Source organism: Giraffa tippelskirchi, chromosome 4 (assembly GCF_054371585.1).
Source record: "Giraffa tippelskirchi isolate mGirTip1 chromosome 4, T2T-mGirTip1v1.2.pri, whole genome shotgun sequence".
Lineage (NCBI taxonomy): Eukaryota > Metazoa > Chordata > Mammalia > Artiodactyla > Giraffidae > Giraffa > Giraffa tippelskirchi.
This window is the reverse complement of record NC_137278.1, coordinates 98,561,040-98,577,539: the sequence shown is the minus strand read 5'-3', so window position 1 is coordinate 98,577,539 and position 16,500 is coordinate 98,561,040. Positions and strand designations below refer to the sequence as shown.

Genomic DNA, 16,500 nt, shown 5'->3' with positions numbered 1-16,500 from the left:
GAGACTTTGAGCTCTGGGGATAAAAGCTCAGTGAGCCCCGACCACCACTCCCTGTAAAACAGGGCGGATGACGCCACTGCTTCTTTTGGCTGGTGAGCAGCCTGATCACCTTTGAAGATGAAACACGCTGGGGCCTAATGAAGAGTCAGTCAACTGAGTGGGGAGTGGGGCCGGGCTGTGGGAGTCCAGTCACCTGCCCCACCGAGCCCCTCCCAGTCAGAACAGTCCTTGGCCCAGGGGAATAGGAGGCTTCACATTGCTGTGCAGACCCCGGTGTCCCCCGACCAGCCCTGCCCCTCCTCTGCTGTAGGCTCCCCACCTCTTGGGCCCGGCTCAAGCTGCAACAGAGGCATGTAAGAGCTGCCTTGGCCTCCCTAGACCAGCACACCCTACATGTGTGGGGCACCTGGCCGAGACATGCCTGCCCCCCGTGTTTCCCAGCCACATGGTCATTTTCAATATGGCAGCTGACCAAGGGGACACTTCACAGCATCCTTCACATGCATGAGTGTGTTAGATGCTCAGTTGTGTCCAACACTCTGTGACTCCATGGACTGTAGCACGCCAGGCTCCTCTGTCCATGGGATTCTCCAAGCAAGAATACTGGAATGGGTAGCTGTTCCCTTCTTCAGGGGATCTTCCTGACCCAAGGATCGAACCCAGGTCTCCTGCATTGCAGGCAGATTGTTTACCGTCTGAGCCACCAGGATTACATGCGTGAAAACAATCCTCAAGTATAAAAGGATACCCTGAGCCCACTACTCCCCTCTCTTCCCTGGCTTCTGAAGGGACATCTCCTACAGACGGGCTCTGGAATGCAATGAACCAAATGGCGCCCTCTGGCCAGGCAATGATATGACCTCTGCGAGGCAGGTGAGGTCCAGGGGTGGCCCCAGACACAAGCCGCCACTCTTCTTTCTCAACCTTCCCTTCTTCCTGTCACTTTTTCCCTTTCTCTAGCTCAGGCCTGGGGCCTGCCCACTTGTGCTCTGCTCAGAGGCACCATCCCCAAGGGCTGACCCCACCTGTGTTCTCGAGCCCCGCACCCCGCCCCGTCCCCGAACAACCAGATTCAGGCTCCGTAACAGGCTCCAGATTCAAGGGAAAGGGACTGGAAAGAAGACAGGCTCTCCTGGGAGGCAGCAGCCTCCTAAGTGTGCTCACGCCAGGCTCAGCTGAGAACCTTCCCTCTGTGTTCCAGGAGAAGAGCGTATACTTGGGGGTGATCACATCTTCTTAATAGTTCATTTGTGTTCATTAAGTAATTAATTCACTTATCTGATTTGCAGAATGATGCCCAAAGGCTGGCCTCCTGATCATTAACATCCAACCTCCAGGAGAGCTTTTGGAATTAACCACCTTCCCCAATTAGGAAGATGTCTATCTGCATCCTTCGTCCCCCACTCCCCAGGGATGGAGGGATGGAGGGGCTCATTGAGGGAGCCTGGCTTGGGAATCCCAGCCTGAAGGCCCTACACAGCCACCCTGGCTTGACACCCACCGCAGAGGCCACAGGCCTGACCATTCAAAGCCCCACAACCTGCAGGCTCTGAGGCCCCTCGTGGCTCTTGACTCCCTCCAAGCGTGATTTTCAGGCAAGCTGAGTGAGGTCTGGGAAGCCACTTCAGAAGAACTGGGAAAGCTTAGGACTCGGCCTCAGTAAGGACAACAGGAGATAGGAACAGGGGCCTGGACTCAGCTCTGATTGCCAGAAACAGGCGGCTTTTTGCATGAGAATGTTCCCTGTGCTGCTTCTCTATGGCACTCCTTTCCATCCCACGCCCCTCACCAGCAATTCAGTTCCTGTGTTCTCTCTAACAAAGCCACGCCAGGCTGCAAAAGACTCAGCAAAACCCGCAAGCCTGCGAGCCTGTGCCCACAGCGCTCCACCTCTGTGAGGGGCACCAGGCACAGGCTCTGGGGAGGGGGGTGGGAGCAGCTGGCCGGGCTCCATCCTTGGGGCAGAGGTTTTGGGACTGGCAGCCTTGAGCCCCTGAGGCTGTGCTGTGTGGACAGCCCTGCCATCCCTGGGGTGGCGCCCTGGTGGAGGCAGGCAAGGGCTGGGTGCTCACCTTGTGGTCGAGCTGGGCACTGGCTTTTGGCTGTTGCTCCTGGCCAGGCAGCACGGTCTCAGGCCCCAAGTACCGCCTCAGGGATGACGGCCTCATGAGGCTCAGGAGCTGGCAGAGCGAGGACAGCTGGGGAGGAGAAGGGGAGTCATCACTCACGAGTGCTTGGGGTGCCTCGGGGATGCGTGGCTGGGATACTCCGGCTGGCAGGAGTATAGGCTCTGGAGCCAGACCGTTGGCTCCATGACCTGGGGGCACCTCTCCCTTGGGAGTCATGTGGCCTCTTGGGGCCTGTCCCCATCTGTGAAATGGAGACAAGCTCACCCATTCTTCCTGGGAGAGGAGGCTCACATGCTCACAGGGCCTGGCACAGGGTGAGCATCCTTGAGACCAGGGGTCCCCAACCTCTGGGATTTAATGTCTGATGATCTGAGGTGGAACTGATGTAAATAATAATAGAAATAAAGTGCATAATAAATGTAATGCATTCAAATCATCCCCAAACCACCCCCAATCCAACCAGCCCGTGGAAAAACTGTCTTCCACAAAACTGGTCCCTGGTGCCACAAAGGTTGGGGACTGCTACTTTAGACAGGTGAATGAGGACTTACGTAGCTTTAAGCCACATCCCGGGACTGAGCAGACACTCAGGGTTTAGAAGAAACAAGACCAGAAAGAGGGTCTCCTCTGCCACCAGACAAGACCCTCCCACCTCTGAGCTGCTGCTGCTCAAGCCCACTGGCCCTCTCTTTTCATTTAACTGGTTACTATGGGGGTTGTCCATCCTAAAGGAAATCAACTCAATATTCATTGGAAAGACTAGTGCTGAGGCTGAAGCACCAATACTTTGGCCTCCTGATGCAAAGAGGTGACTGACTGGAAAAGACCTTGATGCTGGGAAAGACTGAAGGCAAGAGAAGGGGACAACAGAGGATGAGATGGTTGGATGGCTTCACCAACTCGATGGACATGAGTTTGAGTAAGCTCCGGGAGTTAGTGATGGACAGGGAAGCCTGGCGTGCTGCAGTCCACGGGGTCGCTGAGAGTCAGACATGACTTAGAAACTGAACAATAACAAGGGGCTTTTCAATGCTCTTCAAAGAAGAGAGGCTGAGAACTGCCCCCAGCCCATCTCTGAATGTGAATGATGACTGCACTCATCACACCCTCCTCCACCCCCACCTGTTTCCTTCCAGAGAGTTTAAAAGCAAATCCAAACCTCGGATCATTTTACCCACAAAGATCTTCTAACAGAAAAGGATAAGGATTTTTTTCCCCTTATAAAGTAATCACATTATTCTCCTGCCCAACACAATTAACAAGCATTCCTTATACGATCCAACACCTGGGCTCGGCTTTCTCTGATTGTCTCAACAATGTCCTTACGCAGTTGTTTTGTTGGAGTGGGATTCCCCAGGAGGTCCACGCATTGCCCTTTGGTTATTATGACACTTGACCTGCTAGCCGCCCTGCACTGCACCTGAACTGCCCATCCTCTGTGACCGAGGGGACATGAGGCCTCCTAAGTCAGGTGTCTGCAGCAGGCCACTCTTCCTGCCCAGCCCTTGCACCAGGTCTGGGCAGTCTCGACTGGGCCCCAGCAAGGACAACCAGCTGCCCCAGGGCTGACTGAAGGCTGGGGCTCCAGAAGGCAGGCAGGCTGTAAGTCTTGGGCCCCTCTGAGGCTGCCTATAGCCCTGGGGAGGGAGGACCCAGAACAAAGGTGCGGGGCCAGGGAAGTTCACGAAGGCGCCATCTCTTCAGATGTAGCAGGTGTAGGCTGGCCCAAAGGGCGAGGGCTAAGCCCTGGGCCAGCTCCCGCCCGATCACAGCCCTGCCCGGCACACCTGGCTTCCTCCCCAGCTCAGCCGCAGACACCTGCTCAGCACCTTGGCCAGTCATGGGCTTAGACAGCCCACAGGAGCAGCTGGGCCAGGTGAGGGCTAGGAGTCAGGCCCGGGGCCCTTGGCTGCTGGAAGGCGGCCAGGGCTTCTTGGCTGAGCGTCTGATCACTTCAGAAAGGGAGAGCGGGAGGCAGGGAGACAGAGAGCGGGAAGGTTCTGGGCAAAGACAGGCACCATCTGGATTCTCACCAAAACCAGGGCTGTGCTGCCTTGCTCAGGCCTTCCAAGTCTGCGGATAGTTTCCAAAACAGTCCTGCTTGCTCCGGGCTCACAGCTGTGCACGCACAGGGCAAGCTCAGCAGCCTGCAGCCCTCCGGCATGCAGCCCCGCCCCGGCTGGGACCCTGGGCGGGGGCAGTGGCAGGCAGGGGAGCACAGGGCAGCAGGCTGGCTGCTCCCACGTTTTTCCTCTCACTCCATGAAAACAGCTTCACTCTGCTCAGCGTGGCAAGCTGCTGCCTTCTGATTGCTTATTCTCTTTTGTTTCCAGTTCTGGCAGCCCCAGCAGTTCCCTCTCCAGCAGACACACCCTTCTCTGGGATGAGGACTTATTTGGGCCACCCGGGTCCCCAGCAGGGCCAGGCTCTGACCAGCACGTATCCCCATGCCACCCCTACCGCTGGGAGCTGTCTCTGCAAACACTCAGCCCTTCAGGACAGACGTCTCCAGGCAAGAAGCAAACTATCACCCAAAAAGGCAAGCCTCCACTGGCCTTGGGGGCTTGTCTGGCCAGAGGCGGCAGACAGTTCCCGGCCAGGCAACTGTCCACACAGCGGTCACTCCTGCACTCAGACCCCGGCAGCTGCTTCTGTTAGCTCAGTGGAGATGGCCAGGACCTGAACACATTATTGACCAGAGACGTATTCATATGTCTGTTGATACCTGACCTTTATGAGCTGCAGAAGTTTCAATATTCACTTATCAGAAACTACGGCCACAGGAACTAGTTTCTGCAAAAATCCTCTAGTCAGTAATGTAAGTGTCTCCAAGGCCCAAGGTGCCCCTGCTGTTCCCTGGAGCCTGTGCCCTGCCTGGACCTTCTGCCCTGACACTGCATGGCTGCCCCTACCTTCTTCCAGCCTTTTGCCACCTCCCCCTCCCGTCTATCCTGCAGGCCCACAGCAATTGCACGTGCTAATCCCCTTCCGGGCATGACTTTTGTTTCCCAAGCAGTTAGCACCTTCTGTCACTGGACTGGAGGCAGTGATCAAGATCATCCCCAAGAAAAAGAAATGCAAAAAGGCAAAATGGTTGAGGAGGTCTTACAAATAGCTGTGAAAAGAAGAGAAGGAAAGGCAAAGGAGAAAAGGAAAGATATACCCATTTGAATGAAGAGTTCCAAAGAATAGCAAGGAGAGATAAGAAAGCCTTCTTCAGTGATCAACGCAAAGAAATAGAGGAAAACAACAGAATGGGAAAGACTAGAGATCTCTTTAAGAAAATTAGAGATACCAAGGGAACATTTCATGCAAAGATGGGCACAATAAAGGACAGAAATGGTATGGACCTAACAGAAGCAGAAGATATTAAGAAGAGGTGGCAAGAATACACAGAAGAACTATACAAAAAAAGATCGTCATGACCCAGATAATCACAACGGTGTGATCACTCACCTAGAGCCAGACATCCTGGAGTGCGAAGTCAAGTGGGCCTTAGGAAGCATCACTACGAACAAAGCTAGTGGAGGTGATGGAATTCCAGTTGAGCTATTTCAAATCCTGAAAGATGATGCTGTGAAAGTGCTGCACTCAATATGCCAGCAAATTTGGACAACTCAGCAGAGGCCACCGGACTGGAAAAGGTCAGTTTTCATTCCAATCCCAAAGAAAGGCAATGCCAAAGAATGCTCAAACTACCGCACAATTGCACTCATTTCACACGCTAGTAAAGTAATGCTTAAAATTCTCCAAGCCAGGCTTCAGCAGTACGTGAACCATGAACTTCCAGATGTTCAAGCTGGTTTCAGAAAAGGCAGAGGAACCAGAGATCAAATTGCCAACATCCGCTGGATCATCGAAAAAGCAAGAGAGTTCCAGAAAAACATCTATTTCTGCTTTATTGACTATGCCAAAGCCTTTGACTGTGTGGATCACAATAAACTGTGGAAAATTCTGAAAGAGATGGGAATACCAGACCACCTGACCTGCCTCTTGAGAAATCTGTATGCAGGTCAGGAAGCAACAGTTAGAACTGGACATGGAACAACAGACTGGTTCCAAATAGGAAAAGGAGTATGTCAAGGCTGTATATTGTCATCCTGATTATTTAACTTATATGCAGAGTACATCATGAGAAACGCTGGGCTGGAAGAAGCACAAGCTGGAATCAAGATTGCCAGGAGAAATATCAATAACCTCAGATATGCAGATGACACCACACTCATGGCAAAAAGTGAAGAAGAACTAAAGAGCCTCTTGATGAAAGTGAAAGAGGAGAGTCAAAAAGTTGGCTTCAAGCTCAACATTCAGAAAACTAAGATCATGGCATCGGGTCCCATCACTTCATGGCAAATAGATGGGGAAACAGTGGAAACAATGGCTGACTGTTTTTCTGAGCTCCAAAATCACTGCAGATGGTGATTGCAGCCATGATATTAAAAGACACTTACTCCTTGGAAGGAAAGTTATGACCAACCTAGACAGCATATTAAAAAGCAGAGACATTACTTTGTCAACAAAGGTCCGTCTAGTCAAGGCTATGGTTTTTCTAGTGGTCATGTATGGATGTGAGAGTTGGACTATAAAGAAAGCTGAGCGCTGAAGAATTGATGCTTTTGAACTGTGGTGTTGGAGAAGACTCTTGAGAGTCCCTTGGACTGCAAGGAGATCCAACCAGTCCATCCTAAAGGAGATCAGTCCTGGGTGTTCATTGGAAGGACTGACGTTGAAGCTGAAACTCCAATACTTTGGCCACCTGATGCAAAGAGCTGACTCATTGGAAAAGACCCTGCTGCTGGGAAAGATTGAGGGCAGGAGAAGAAGGGGATGACAGAGGATGAGATGGTTGGATGGCATCACCAACTCAATGGACATGGGTTTGGGTGGACTCTGGGAGTTGGTGATGCACAGGGAGGCCTGGCGTACTGTGGTTCATGGGGTCGCAAAGAGTCGGACATGACTGAGCAACTGATCTGAGCTGAACTGAACTGAAGCGACTCAGCATGCATGCACCCCACCCCTAACAGTCTAGTCTCAATGCAGCAGCCAGTGTAATTGTAAAAGATTTTTATAAATCAAGTTATGTCTCTCCTGTTATCAAAAGCTCCTAGCAGCTCTCCATTTTGGCATGAAAATCAAGCTCCCACCCGAGTCCCCACTTACCCCTCTGACCTCAACTCCTCTTACTCCACTCTCAGCCCTCTGCTCCAGCCACACTGGCCTTTCATTTTCTCTAACCTAAGAGCCCTTTGTCTGCCCCAGTGCCTTTACACATGCTGTTCCCTCTGCCTGGAATGTTTTTCCCCCGAGAAACCCGTGTGACTTCTTCAGGTCTGTGCTCAGATGTCCCCTTCTCTGTTCACTACTATAAAGTAGCATCTTCTCTCAACACTCCTTTCTCCTCCCTTCTCCTCTTTATCTGGCTTTATTCTCCACAGCACTTAGCACCATCTGGAATGCCAAAGACTGACTTCTCTCTTGGTGCCTCTGTCTGTCTCCCTCTGGGTTCTAGGAGGGAGGGACTAAGCTCTGTTCAGGGCTGTATCTTCCATGCCCTGAGCTGTGTCTGGAGCACACTGGTGCTTGAGGTCCAAACCCTGCTGTTTCTGGGATATTCTCAGGATTCGTGGGAACAACAGGAAAGAAGCAATTTGATCCTAAGACTCTCCTGGAAGATGCAAGCCTTGGGGTTGTTGCATTCCAACCACCTACAGAAGTCCTGTCCCTCAGATTCAGTTCTCCAGCACCTGCTTCTGCTCCTGGGGCCTTAGGCTGCAGCTTCAGACAGAAACACAACCCATCCAGGCACTGGGGGCTCCTCCTGCCCAGTGATGCCCCGAAAGCTCCTGCCTGGGCACTCACCCTGGGTCCTCTCCTCTAGTGAGCCAGTTCTCACCCCTTGAACTGCCCTTCATGGTGAATCAACTGCTAAGGTTTATCAAGCAAGTAAGACAGAGATTCGATCCCTGGGTTGGGAAGATCCCTCGGAGGAGGAAATGGCAACCCACTCCAGTATTCTTGCCTGGGAAATCCCATGGACAGAGGAGCCTGGTGGGCTGCAGTACATGGAGGTCACAAGAGAGTCAGACATGACTTAGCGACTAAACAACAACAAAAATCAAGCATGTATATATGGATGAAAGAAGTGGGAGGGCTGGCCCTGGTCTTCCTGTCTGCCGTCCGGGACCAACGCTCAAGGCACCAGCTGGGAACATTGGCGTGAAGCAGCAGGTATGGGTCAGGCTGTCCTCACAATGGGAGCCGAGGAGCAAGGAGCTGGGCAAGCAGAGACAGCGCCCCGCAGGGGTCCAGGGCGCAGACTCTGTTATCAGGGCACGTGGGTTTTGCATCCGAGCGTCACAGTTTCTCCCACCTCGTGACCCTGAGAAATTTCCTAGTTGTACCTGCCTCCATTTCCCTATCTGTAAAGGTGGATGGCATCACTGACTCAATGGACATGAATTTGAGCAAAGTCCAGTAGATGGTGAAAGACAGGGAAGGGTGGTGTGCCTCAGTCCATGGGGTTGCAAAGAGTGGGACGTGACTGAGCGACTGAACAACAACAAAACAGGGACAACAGAACCAGTCCTGACCACCTGAGACTGCTGCGAGAGGTTGAGTCCTGTGCAGGGCACCGGGGCTCAGCTGTGCTCTGTGGCACATTAGAGCCGCCACTCTGGTTGGGACGTGATGGGTGGAAAGGAAGAAGTGTCCTGGGCACAAAGCCGTGTGCAGAGGGTGGCCAGGCTGGCCTGTGAGGAGGGCCTGGGCAGCCCTGGCAGCCAGGACTTCAAGGAGAAGTGGGGAAAGGGGGCATGTGGGCGGGACGTGGGTGGCTGTGGGCTCGAGGTGACCCTTTGAAGGCGTGTCTCCTAAGGAACCGTCTGACAGGCCTGACTGGAAAGGGGAGCGCTTGCAGCTCGGAGACCTGGGAGGAGGCTGTGCAGCAGCCCTGGGCTTGCAGGGAGGACAGATGGGGACGCGCTCGGGAGGGATGGCTGAGGCAGGCCCCAGCCGGTCTGCCCTCCCCTTCCGTCTGGTGTGGGTCTGCACAGGCTGCACTGCCCGCCTGCTGATGGTCTCTGCTCCTCTGCACAAGCACTGACTCATCCTTCAAGACCTGCTTCAGGACGTCTCTGGAAGCCACCTGGCTGCCTGGGCCAGAATTAGTCATTGTGTCTTCAGCCTGGCTCGCTCACGGCCTCTCCTTTGAGGTCGTCTCTGGGTGCGGAGCCTGCACACGAGAGGTGCACCACTGGGGTTTCATGAATGCATGGTGGGCATGCAGGCAGGTGGGTGACTGGTGTGGCAGGACAGCCCTGGAGCTGGGACCCACAAGGGCAGGGCTGGGCCTGGCTGGACAGGCTGGGAGCTCCCAGGCCAGCTATCCCTGGGGAGGGGCATGCCTCCCGCCCCCACCAGCCCTGCTCACCTGCCTCGCCTGCGAGTCCCCTCCAGGCCCAGATCCCCAGCTCTTCCCCCACACCACTCTCCTCACCCTCTCCAGCCTTCATCATGCTCCCCACACCCTCCCCTGCACAAGCTCCAGCCAAAAAACAAATCAAAACAAAACCCCAAGCCTTGACCTGACCCTGAAGCTCAGCCAGCCTGTGTTTTCCTGGTCGCTGCCAAGTGCTGCCGGAAGGTGGCTACTCTCACCCACCACCTGCGGCCGGTCCTGCCTCTTCCGATCTCCACACTCTGGCCTCTCACCTGCTCTCGCTTCTCTGTAGAGTTCAGAGGCTGCCCTGCAATGCCTGTCTACTAGGCTGCCCCTGTCGCCCGGGGCCTCCTGGGACCACTGGTCTCGCTCCCACGTTGCATCTCTGCCTGCCCTGCCTCTGTCTGGTCCCTCTGTCCTCTTTCTCGCGGAGAGGCTCTGTCATCAGGCCCTGTGTACAGGCCACCCCTCAACTCCTCACTGTCCTTCCCAAGCTCTCTGCCTGCGGAACCATCCCTCGAACACCCTGGCACTCAGCCCTGGGTTCCCTCAGCCCACGAGTGTGTGCTGAGGTCCTGTGTGTGCCAGGTACTGCACTAGGAGCTGACGAGCAAGAGTGAGCACAACCATTTGGTCCTTACACTCAAGGAGCTGCTGTTGGGTGTGTGTGTGTCTGTGTGTGTCTCTCTGTGTATAACATAGACCCTGAACAAATTCAAAAAAAATTCAGGAGGTGAACATCATGTGCTGTGTGTGCTTAGTTGCTCAGTCATGTCAGACTCTCTGCGACCCCATGGACTGTAGCCCGCCAGGCTCCTCTGTCCATGGGATTCTCCAGGCAAGAATACTGGAGTGGGTTGCCATTCCCTTCTCCAGGGTATCTTCCTGACCCAGGGATCGAACCCAGGTCTCCTGCAGGTGAATCCTTTACCAGCTGAGCTACCAAGGAAGCCCGGTGAGCACCATGAGTACTTTCAAACAGGGTGCTGATGCCAGGGCACTTTGGGTTGGGTGGTCAGGAAAGGCTTCCTGGAGGAGGTGACACTTCAGCTGGAACTGGAGTGACCAGAAGCTCCTGCCAAGCTTCTAAATCTTGAGGGGAAAAGTGTGAAAGGCAGAGGGGGCAGCCAGGGCAAAGCCAGGGCCCACTTAGATGAGCCCACCCAACTGGTCACCTTTCTGAGCTCCTGCACTGTGACTGTGGTCTCTCAGGCCACCCCACCCCAGGAGGGTCCAGAACATTCTCTCAGCACTCTGGCCAAGGGGTGATGCCGCCTTGCCTTGTGCACGTCCAGTGACTATAGACTCAGCCTTTCCCTGGGACTGCCTCACCTGGCTCATGCGGTGAAGCTAGACGGCTCAGCTTTCCCCGGCAAGTCTTACGGGTTCCAGGGAGACTACTGGGAGTTGGAGGCTGGTAAGAGCATTCTCAACTTCCCCCAGGCCCCGCAGGCCTCCCCCGCTCTGCATCCTGGGCTGGTTGTGACTCACGCTGCCTCCAGGGCCGCTAAAGTACAGTTCTCTGAGCTGCAAGGAGGTTGCAGTCAGAGCTTTCTGGAGAGAAGGGGAAGAGGAAAGAAGACCCTTCCTCCCCTGCTGCCCGCAGCATGCCTGACATGGGGCAGAAGGGCCACTGAGAGTGGGCAGTGTTCATAGCCGTATTTGTTTTCACCTTTGTTGTTCTTCTACCTATAAAACATCATAGATGCAGGGGCTGGGGAGGAGGGAATGGGAGTCGGAATTCAGCAGGTGCAGAGTTTCTGTTTGGGAGATGGATGGTGGTCCTTCAGAATAGTTAGAGCTCTGCACTTAAAACTGCTAAGATGGGGACTTCCTGGGTGCTAAGCGGCTAACACTCCAAGCTCCCAAGGCAGAGGGCCTGGGTTCAATCCCTGGTCAGGGAACTAGATACTGCATGCTGCAAATAAAGATCCTGCATGCAGCTGCTAGGGGGAAGGGCAGTTAGGGAGTTTGGGATGAACTTGTACACAGTGCTGTATTTAAGATGGATAACCAGTAAGGACCCACTGTGTAGCGCAGGGAACTCTGCTTAATGTTATGTGGCGACCTGGATGGGAGGGGGCTCTGGGGGAGAATGGGTACACGCATATGGATGGCTGAGTCCCTTTGCTGCTCACCTGAAATTACCACAACATTGTTAATCGACTATACCCCAATATAAAATAAAAAGTTTAAAGTTTGGAGGAAAAAAAAAAAAAAGATCCAGCATCCGCAACTAAGGCCCAGTGCAGTCAAATGAATAAATATTCCTTGGCAGCCCAGACGGATAAAGAACCTGCCTACAGTCCAGGAGACCTGGGTTCGATCCCTGCATCAGGAAGATCTTCTGAAGAAGAGAAAGGCAACCCACTTTAGTAATCTTGCCTAGAGAATTCCATGGACAGAAGAGTCTGACAGGGCTACAGCTCATGGGACACAAACAGTTGGACATGACTGAGTAACTAACACACACACACACACACAAATTGTTAAGGTAGTAAAAACAAAAAACAGTTAAAATAGTAAATTTTATGTTATGTATATTTTAACACAGCTTTAAAAAAAGCAATACCTGCTCCCAGCTCATTGCTTTATCCTCAGTGGCTGGCACACAGTAGGCATGCAGAAAGTGACTGTTAGATGCAAGGATGTCAGCAGAAAATGCAAACCCACCTTGAGTCCCCTGGCCTGAGGCTTCCAACCTTCAGGAAAAGTGGCAGGAGGGGCTGGCCTGGTTCCCCCAGCCCCCAGAGGATGCTGAGGCAAACACTCACCTGGGCCTTCTCCTGCCACAGAGGGAGTCTCTCTTGCTGGTTCAGCAGCCGCGCCATGACAAGGAGGCTGAGCTGGCCTCGAAGCTGCCTATGGGAGAAGGGACGAGAGAGACTGGGGGGGTGCACCCTGCTATGGGGGTGGGGGTTAAAGTCTGGGGGTGGGCAGGGAAGTATAGGACACACACCGAGAGGTGAGCAGGGAAGAGCACCTCTGTCTGGGGAATTTTAGCTTTCTCCTTTGGTTTCCAGCATTTATGATTTATTTTAGAAGTCATAAAAAACATGCCATATGGGAAAGTTTAAAAATAAGCAAAAAGAAAATAATTAATGGAAAAAAAGGTGGTGATTTCAGAGGCTAGCATAGTAGTGTTTTTCTTCTTAGTTTTTTTTTTTCTCTATAGGTCTGTGTTACACAGAGATACCGTTCAACCACTTCTATACAGACCATCGTCTTTTTTTTTCCTTTGCAGCGTTAAGGTCTTTCAGCCTGTGGAAGGTGGTAGAAGGTGGGTGACCGGGGCTGGTGAGGCCACATTTTGCTGTTTTTTTCCACCCAGTATCCAGTGACTCTTCTTTGGAGAATCCCCTCACTCCCACCCGCCAGCCCAGATTCGGGCTCCCAGGTGGGTACTTGAGCCGGGCCTGGCCCATCGGTCCCTGTGTTCAAGCCACTGCAAGGTGGCCTTGGGGTCTCGGCCGGGACTGGTAGACTGTGTGCTCTTCCAACAGGGCCACTAATCTGTTGGGAGGGGCTCCTACAGTCGCTGGTGGCCACTCTGCCTCTCTGTGAGGCTGGGGCAGGGGTGTGGGAGGCTGGAGAATGGAGCAAGTAGAGATAGAGCCCTCCCTGCCTGAAGCCTCCAAGCCCCAGACCTATGCAGTCAGTGGGTCGGGTAGCTCAGCCAATAAAGTCCCCTTTGCTTCTTCAGCAAGTCTGAGCTGTGCTTCTAAGGCTAGCACCAGTCCTGACTGATTCCCTCAGGGTGGAGCTGGTACCGGCTCTCTTCTGGAGTAAAGCCTTATAATGGGGATTTCAGATGCCAATGTTTATGGCTCTGATTTTTTTTCTCTTTCTATGTTATTTTTTAAATCATGAAAATATGACAACACATTTATGGGAGACTTGGAAAATACAGAACAAAGTTACATATAGCTCCACGATATATTTAGAGAAGGAAATGGCAACCCACTCCAGTCTTCTTGCCTGGAGAATCCTGTGGACAGAGGAGTCTGGTGGGCTGCCGTCTGTGGGGTCTCACAGAGTCGGACACGACTGAAGTGACTTAGCAGCAGCAGCAGCAGCAGCAGCCACGATATATTGGGGCTTCCCTGTAACTCAGTGGTAAAGTATCCGCCTGCAATGCAGGTGACCAGGGTTTGATGCCTGGGTCAGGAAGATCCCCCGGAGAAGAAAATGGCAACACACTCCAGTATTCTTGCCTGGAGAATTCCACTGACAGAGGAGCCTGGCAGGCTACAGTCTATGGGGTCGCAAAGAGTCAGACACGACTTAGTGACTAAACCACCACCACCATCACTATGTATTACAATTACTTTTTTAAGTAGACACATTAAGATTTTTAATTGGAGTTTCAATACCAAATTCTCAAAAATTAATAGAATAGATATACAGAAAAGTAGAAGGATACAGTAGACCTGAAAAGCACCATGAACCAATTCAATAGAATTAAGATTTATATAATTTTCACACAAGTAGGATACAAATTCTATTCAAGTTTCCATAGACTATTAACTAGGAGATACTGGAACATATCCAGGGACCTAAAACAAGGTGCAAAATTTTCATGGTCTAAAGGTATTAAAATCATAGAGTCTGTTCTCTTATCAGTAGAATTAACATTAGAAATCAGTATCAAAAGATAAGTGAATGTAACCCACATATTTTCAAGTGCAATATGACATTTACCCAGAGAGATCTTTGACTTAGTAGGGCTCTGGCTTTCATGGGTCCCTGAGGGCTGGGGTGAGTAAAACAGAGAGAGAAGAGGGGAGTAGAGACCAGAGGATGGGACTGGGGGTGGCAGTGGCCAGGAGAGGCTGGAGGGGTCGACGGGAGGCGGGGTGGGTGGCGTGGCCCCCACGGGCAGCGGAGGTCAGCCCCTGACATGGATTCTGATGTGGCCACAATCTCTAATTCCCACAGAAAGCTATCACCAGGGGAAGCAAAGGTGAGGTCCTAGAGCTGGAGGAAACCGAAGCAACATGGTGGAAAACACTTGGGTCAGAACCAGCTCCGTAGAGGAGACATGCCCTCGAGCAGCAACACTGCTGGAGGGGCCCCACGGGCGCCTCCACCCCCATCCCTGGAAGGACCCCACAAGGAACAGAAGGATGGCACATGGGGATGGCAAGCTGCAGGCAGCCCTCGGAAATGACATTTCCCTAAAGAAGTACTTGGGAGAGGCAGGACTGAGCCTGGCCCCCCCTTAGCGGGGCTGAAGGCACCCCTGCAACTCCCCCAGGGCCTGCGCCCACCCTGGGCTCATGTGGTGGGGGTGGGGAGCTCCTGTGGGTGGTGGGGAACGGAGGTGGGAATGGCTTCCTCCAACTTCCCATGGGACTGAGCAGGTGGTACCTAAAGCAGGCACCTTGTTTATATTCTTATTCAAGAAAATCAGAGGAATCAACAACACAAGAAGCTCTTGATTTAAAAAAACGAACAAACAAAAAGAGCATCAGGCAGCAGTGCCCCATACCAGAAGGGAAGATGTGAGAAAGAGCAGGGGGGACACGCCCATACAGCTGGTGGGGACACAAATGCGTACACCCACCTTGGTCACCTGCTAGGCGAGACCTGCTCAAGGGGAAGAGGTGCGTGTGCCCACCCAACCACCCAGCAGTCCTCCTCCCTGGCACAGAGATACGGCGCAGGAAAAAACAGAGAGGCAGATGTGCAATGTTGGTCCACGAATGGACAGAGAGACGACTGAACTCCATGCGCAGCACTCAACGACCATGGATGAGCCAGGACTCCACCCAGCAGCATGGGTGACCTCACAGCGCTGTGCGGAAGAAGCCATTACAAAAGACTACATGTGTAAGATTAAGTACGAAAACGGGGATCCTGCTATCCTTGGTGGGGGGCAGGTTCTGTTCGTGTTTCATTTCTTTTTGGGTTTTTTTTTTTTTTTTTTTGGTTGCACCACATGGCTTGCGGGATCTTAGTTCCCTGATCAGGGACTGAACCTGTGCCCAGCAGAGGAAAACAATGAGCCCTAACCACTGGACTGCCAGGGAATCCCCTCCTTTCCTTCTGGGTGCTGGTTTCACATGTGTTCGACCTGTGAAAACTCGCTGAGCACACACAGTCGGTGTTCTGTTTGTATGCTGCAATTCAATAAAACGATTACTTAAAGAAGAAGTTCAGCTGGGCGGGGGTGGGGGTGGGGTAAGGATTGCCCAATTTAGCCAATAAAAATATAGGTGGTTGTTGTCTTTCGGTTGCTAAGTGGTGTCCAACTCTTTGTGACCCCATGGACTGGCAGCATGCTGGCCTCCCTGTCCCTCACTATCTCCTGGAGTGATAGGATGATATAAGATGCCCAGTTAAATTTGAATTTCCTATAGATACGGAATAATAATATCCTACAGACAAGGAATAATTCCTTAGCATAAGTTCCTCCCATGTGATCTTTGTTTTGTATCTGGCCTCCCTGGGAGGGATCAGCCATCCTGGACTGGAAAGACCTGCCATTAGGGAGCGTGGGGCCCTCTCTGACCCCGGTTCCCTTTCTGCAGAGCGCGCCAGTGTTCCCACCGACCATCTCAATCCTAGGGAGAGGCAATCCCATCTGGACTCCGCCAAGAGACAGAAAACAGGAGCCCCTCATCCAGCGCCCCCCATACCAGCCTCCTGCGGGTGAAGGCAGGCAGGGCCCCGCCCCACACCCGGAGCTCCACCCCGTCTCTCCTTGGGCTCCGCCTACCACCACCGCACTGTCAGCCAGAACCTGCTCTCCAGCTGTTCCCGCCGAGCCCCGGGCCGGCAGCAGCTGGGCCGGAGCACAGTGGGAGGTAGACGGACCCTCCAGCCCCTCCAGCCGCTGCTGCAAAGCGAACTTGCAGCGGGAGTCAGAAGTCCAGCATCTGGGCTTCATTAACCCAAATCCGAGCCTTCGGGAGCGCTCTTGCCCAC

At 53.0% G+C, this 16,500-nt stretch overlaps 1 protein-coding gene across 15 annotated transcripts in view; it reads right to left on the bottom strand.

The window, feature by feature from the left end:
- Positions 1-16,500, bottom strand: part of FAM178B (family with sequence similarity 178 member B) — a 106,043-nt gene that overhangs the window by 17,391 nt on the left and 72,152 nt on the right. For 10 of the 15 annotated variants that reach the window (XM_081484589.1, XM_081484593.1, XM_081484596.1 and 7 more), the window contains 2 exons: positions 12,345-12,432; positions 2,073-2,198 (listed from right to left, as the gene is read on the bottom strand). In XM_081484589.1, coding sequence (XP_081340715.1) covers positions 2,073-2,198; positions 12,345-12,432 — 214 coding nt within the window. The remainder of the gene's footprint in view (positions 1-2,072; positions 2,199-12,344; positions 12,433-16,500) is intronic. The other 5 variants (XM_081484594.1, XM_081484600.1, XM_081484601.1 and 2 more) reach the window with 1 other exon arrangement.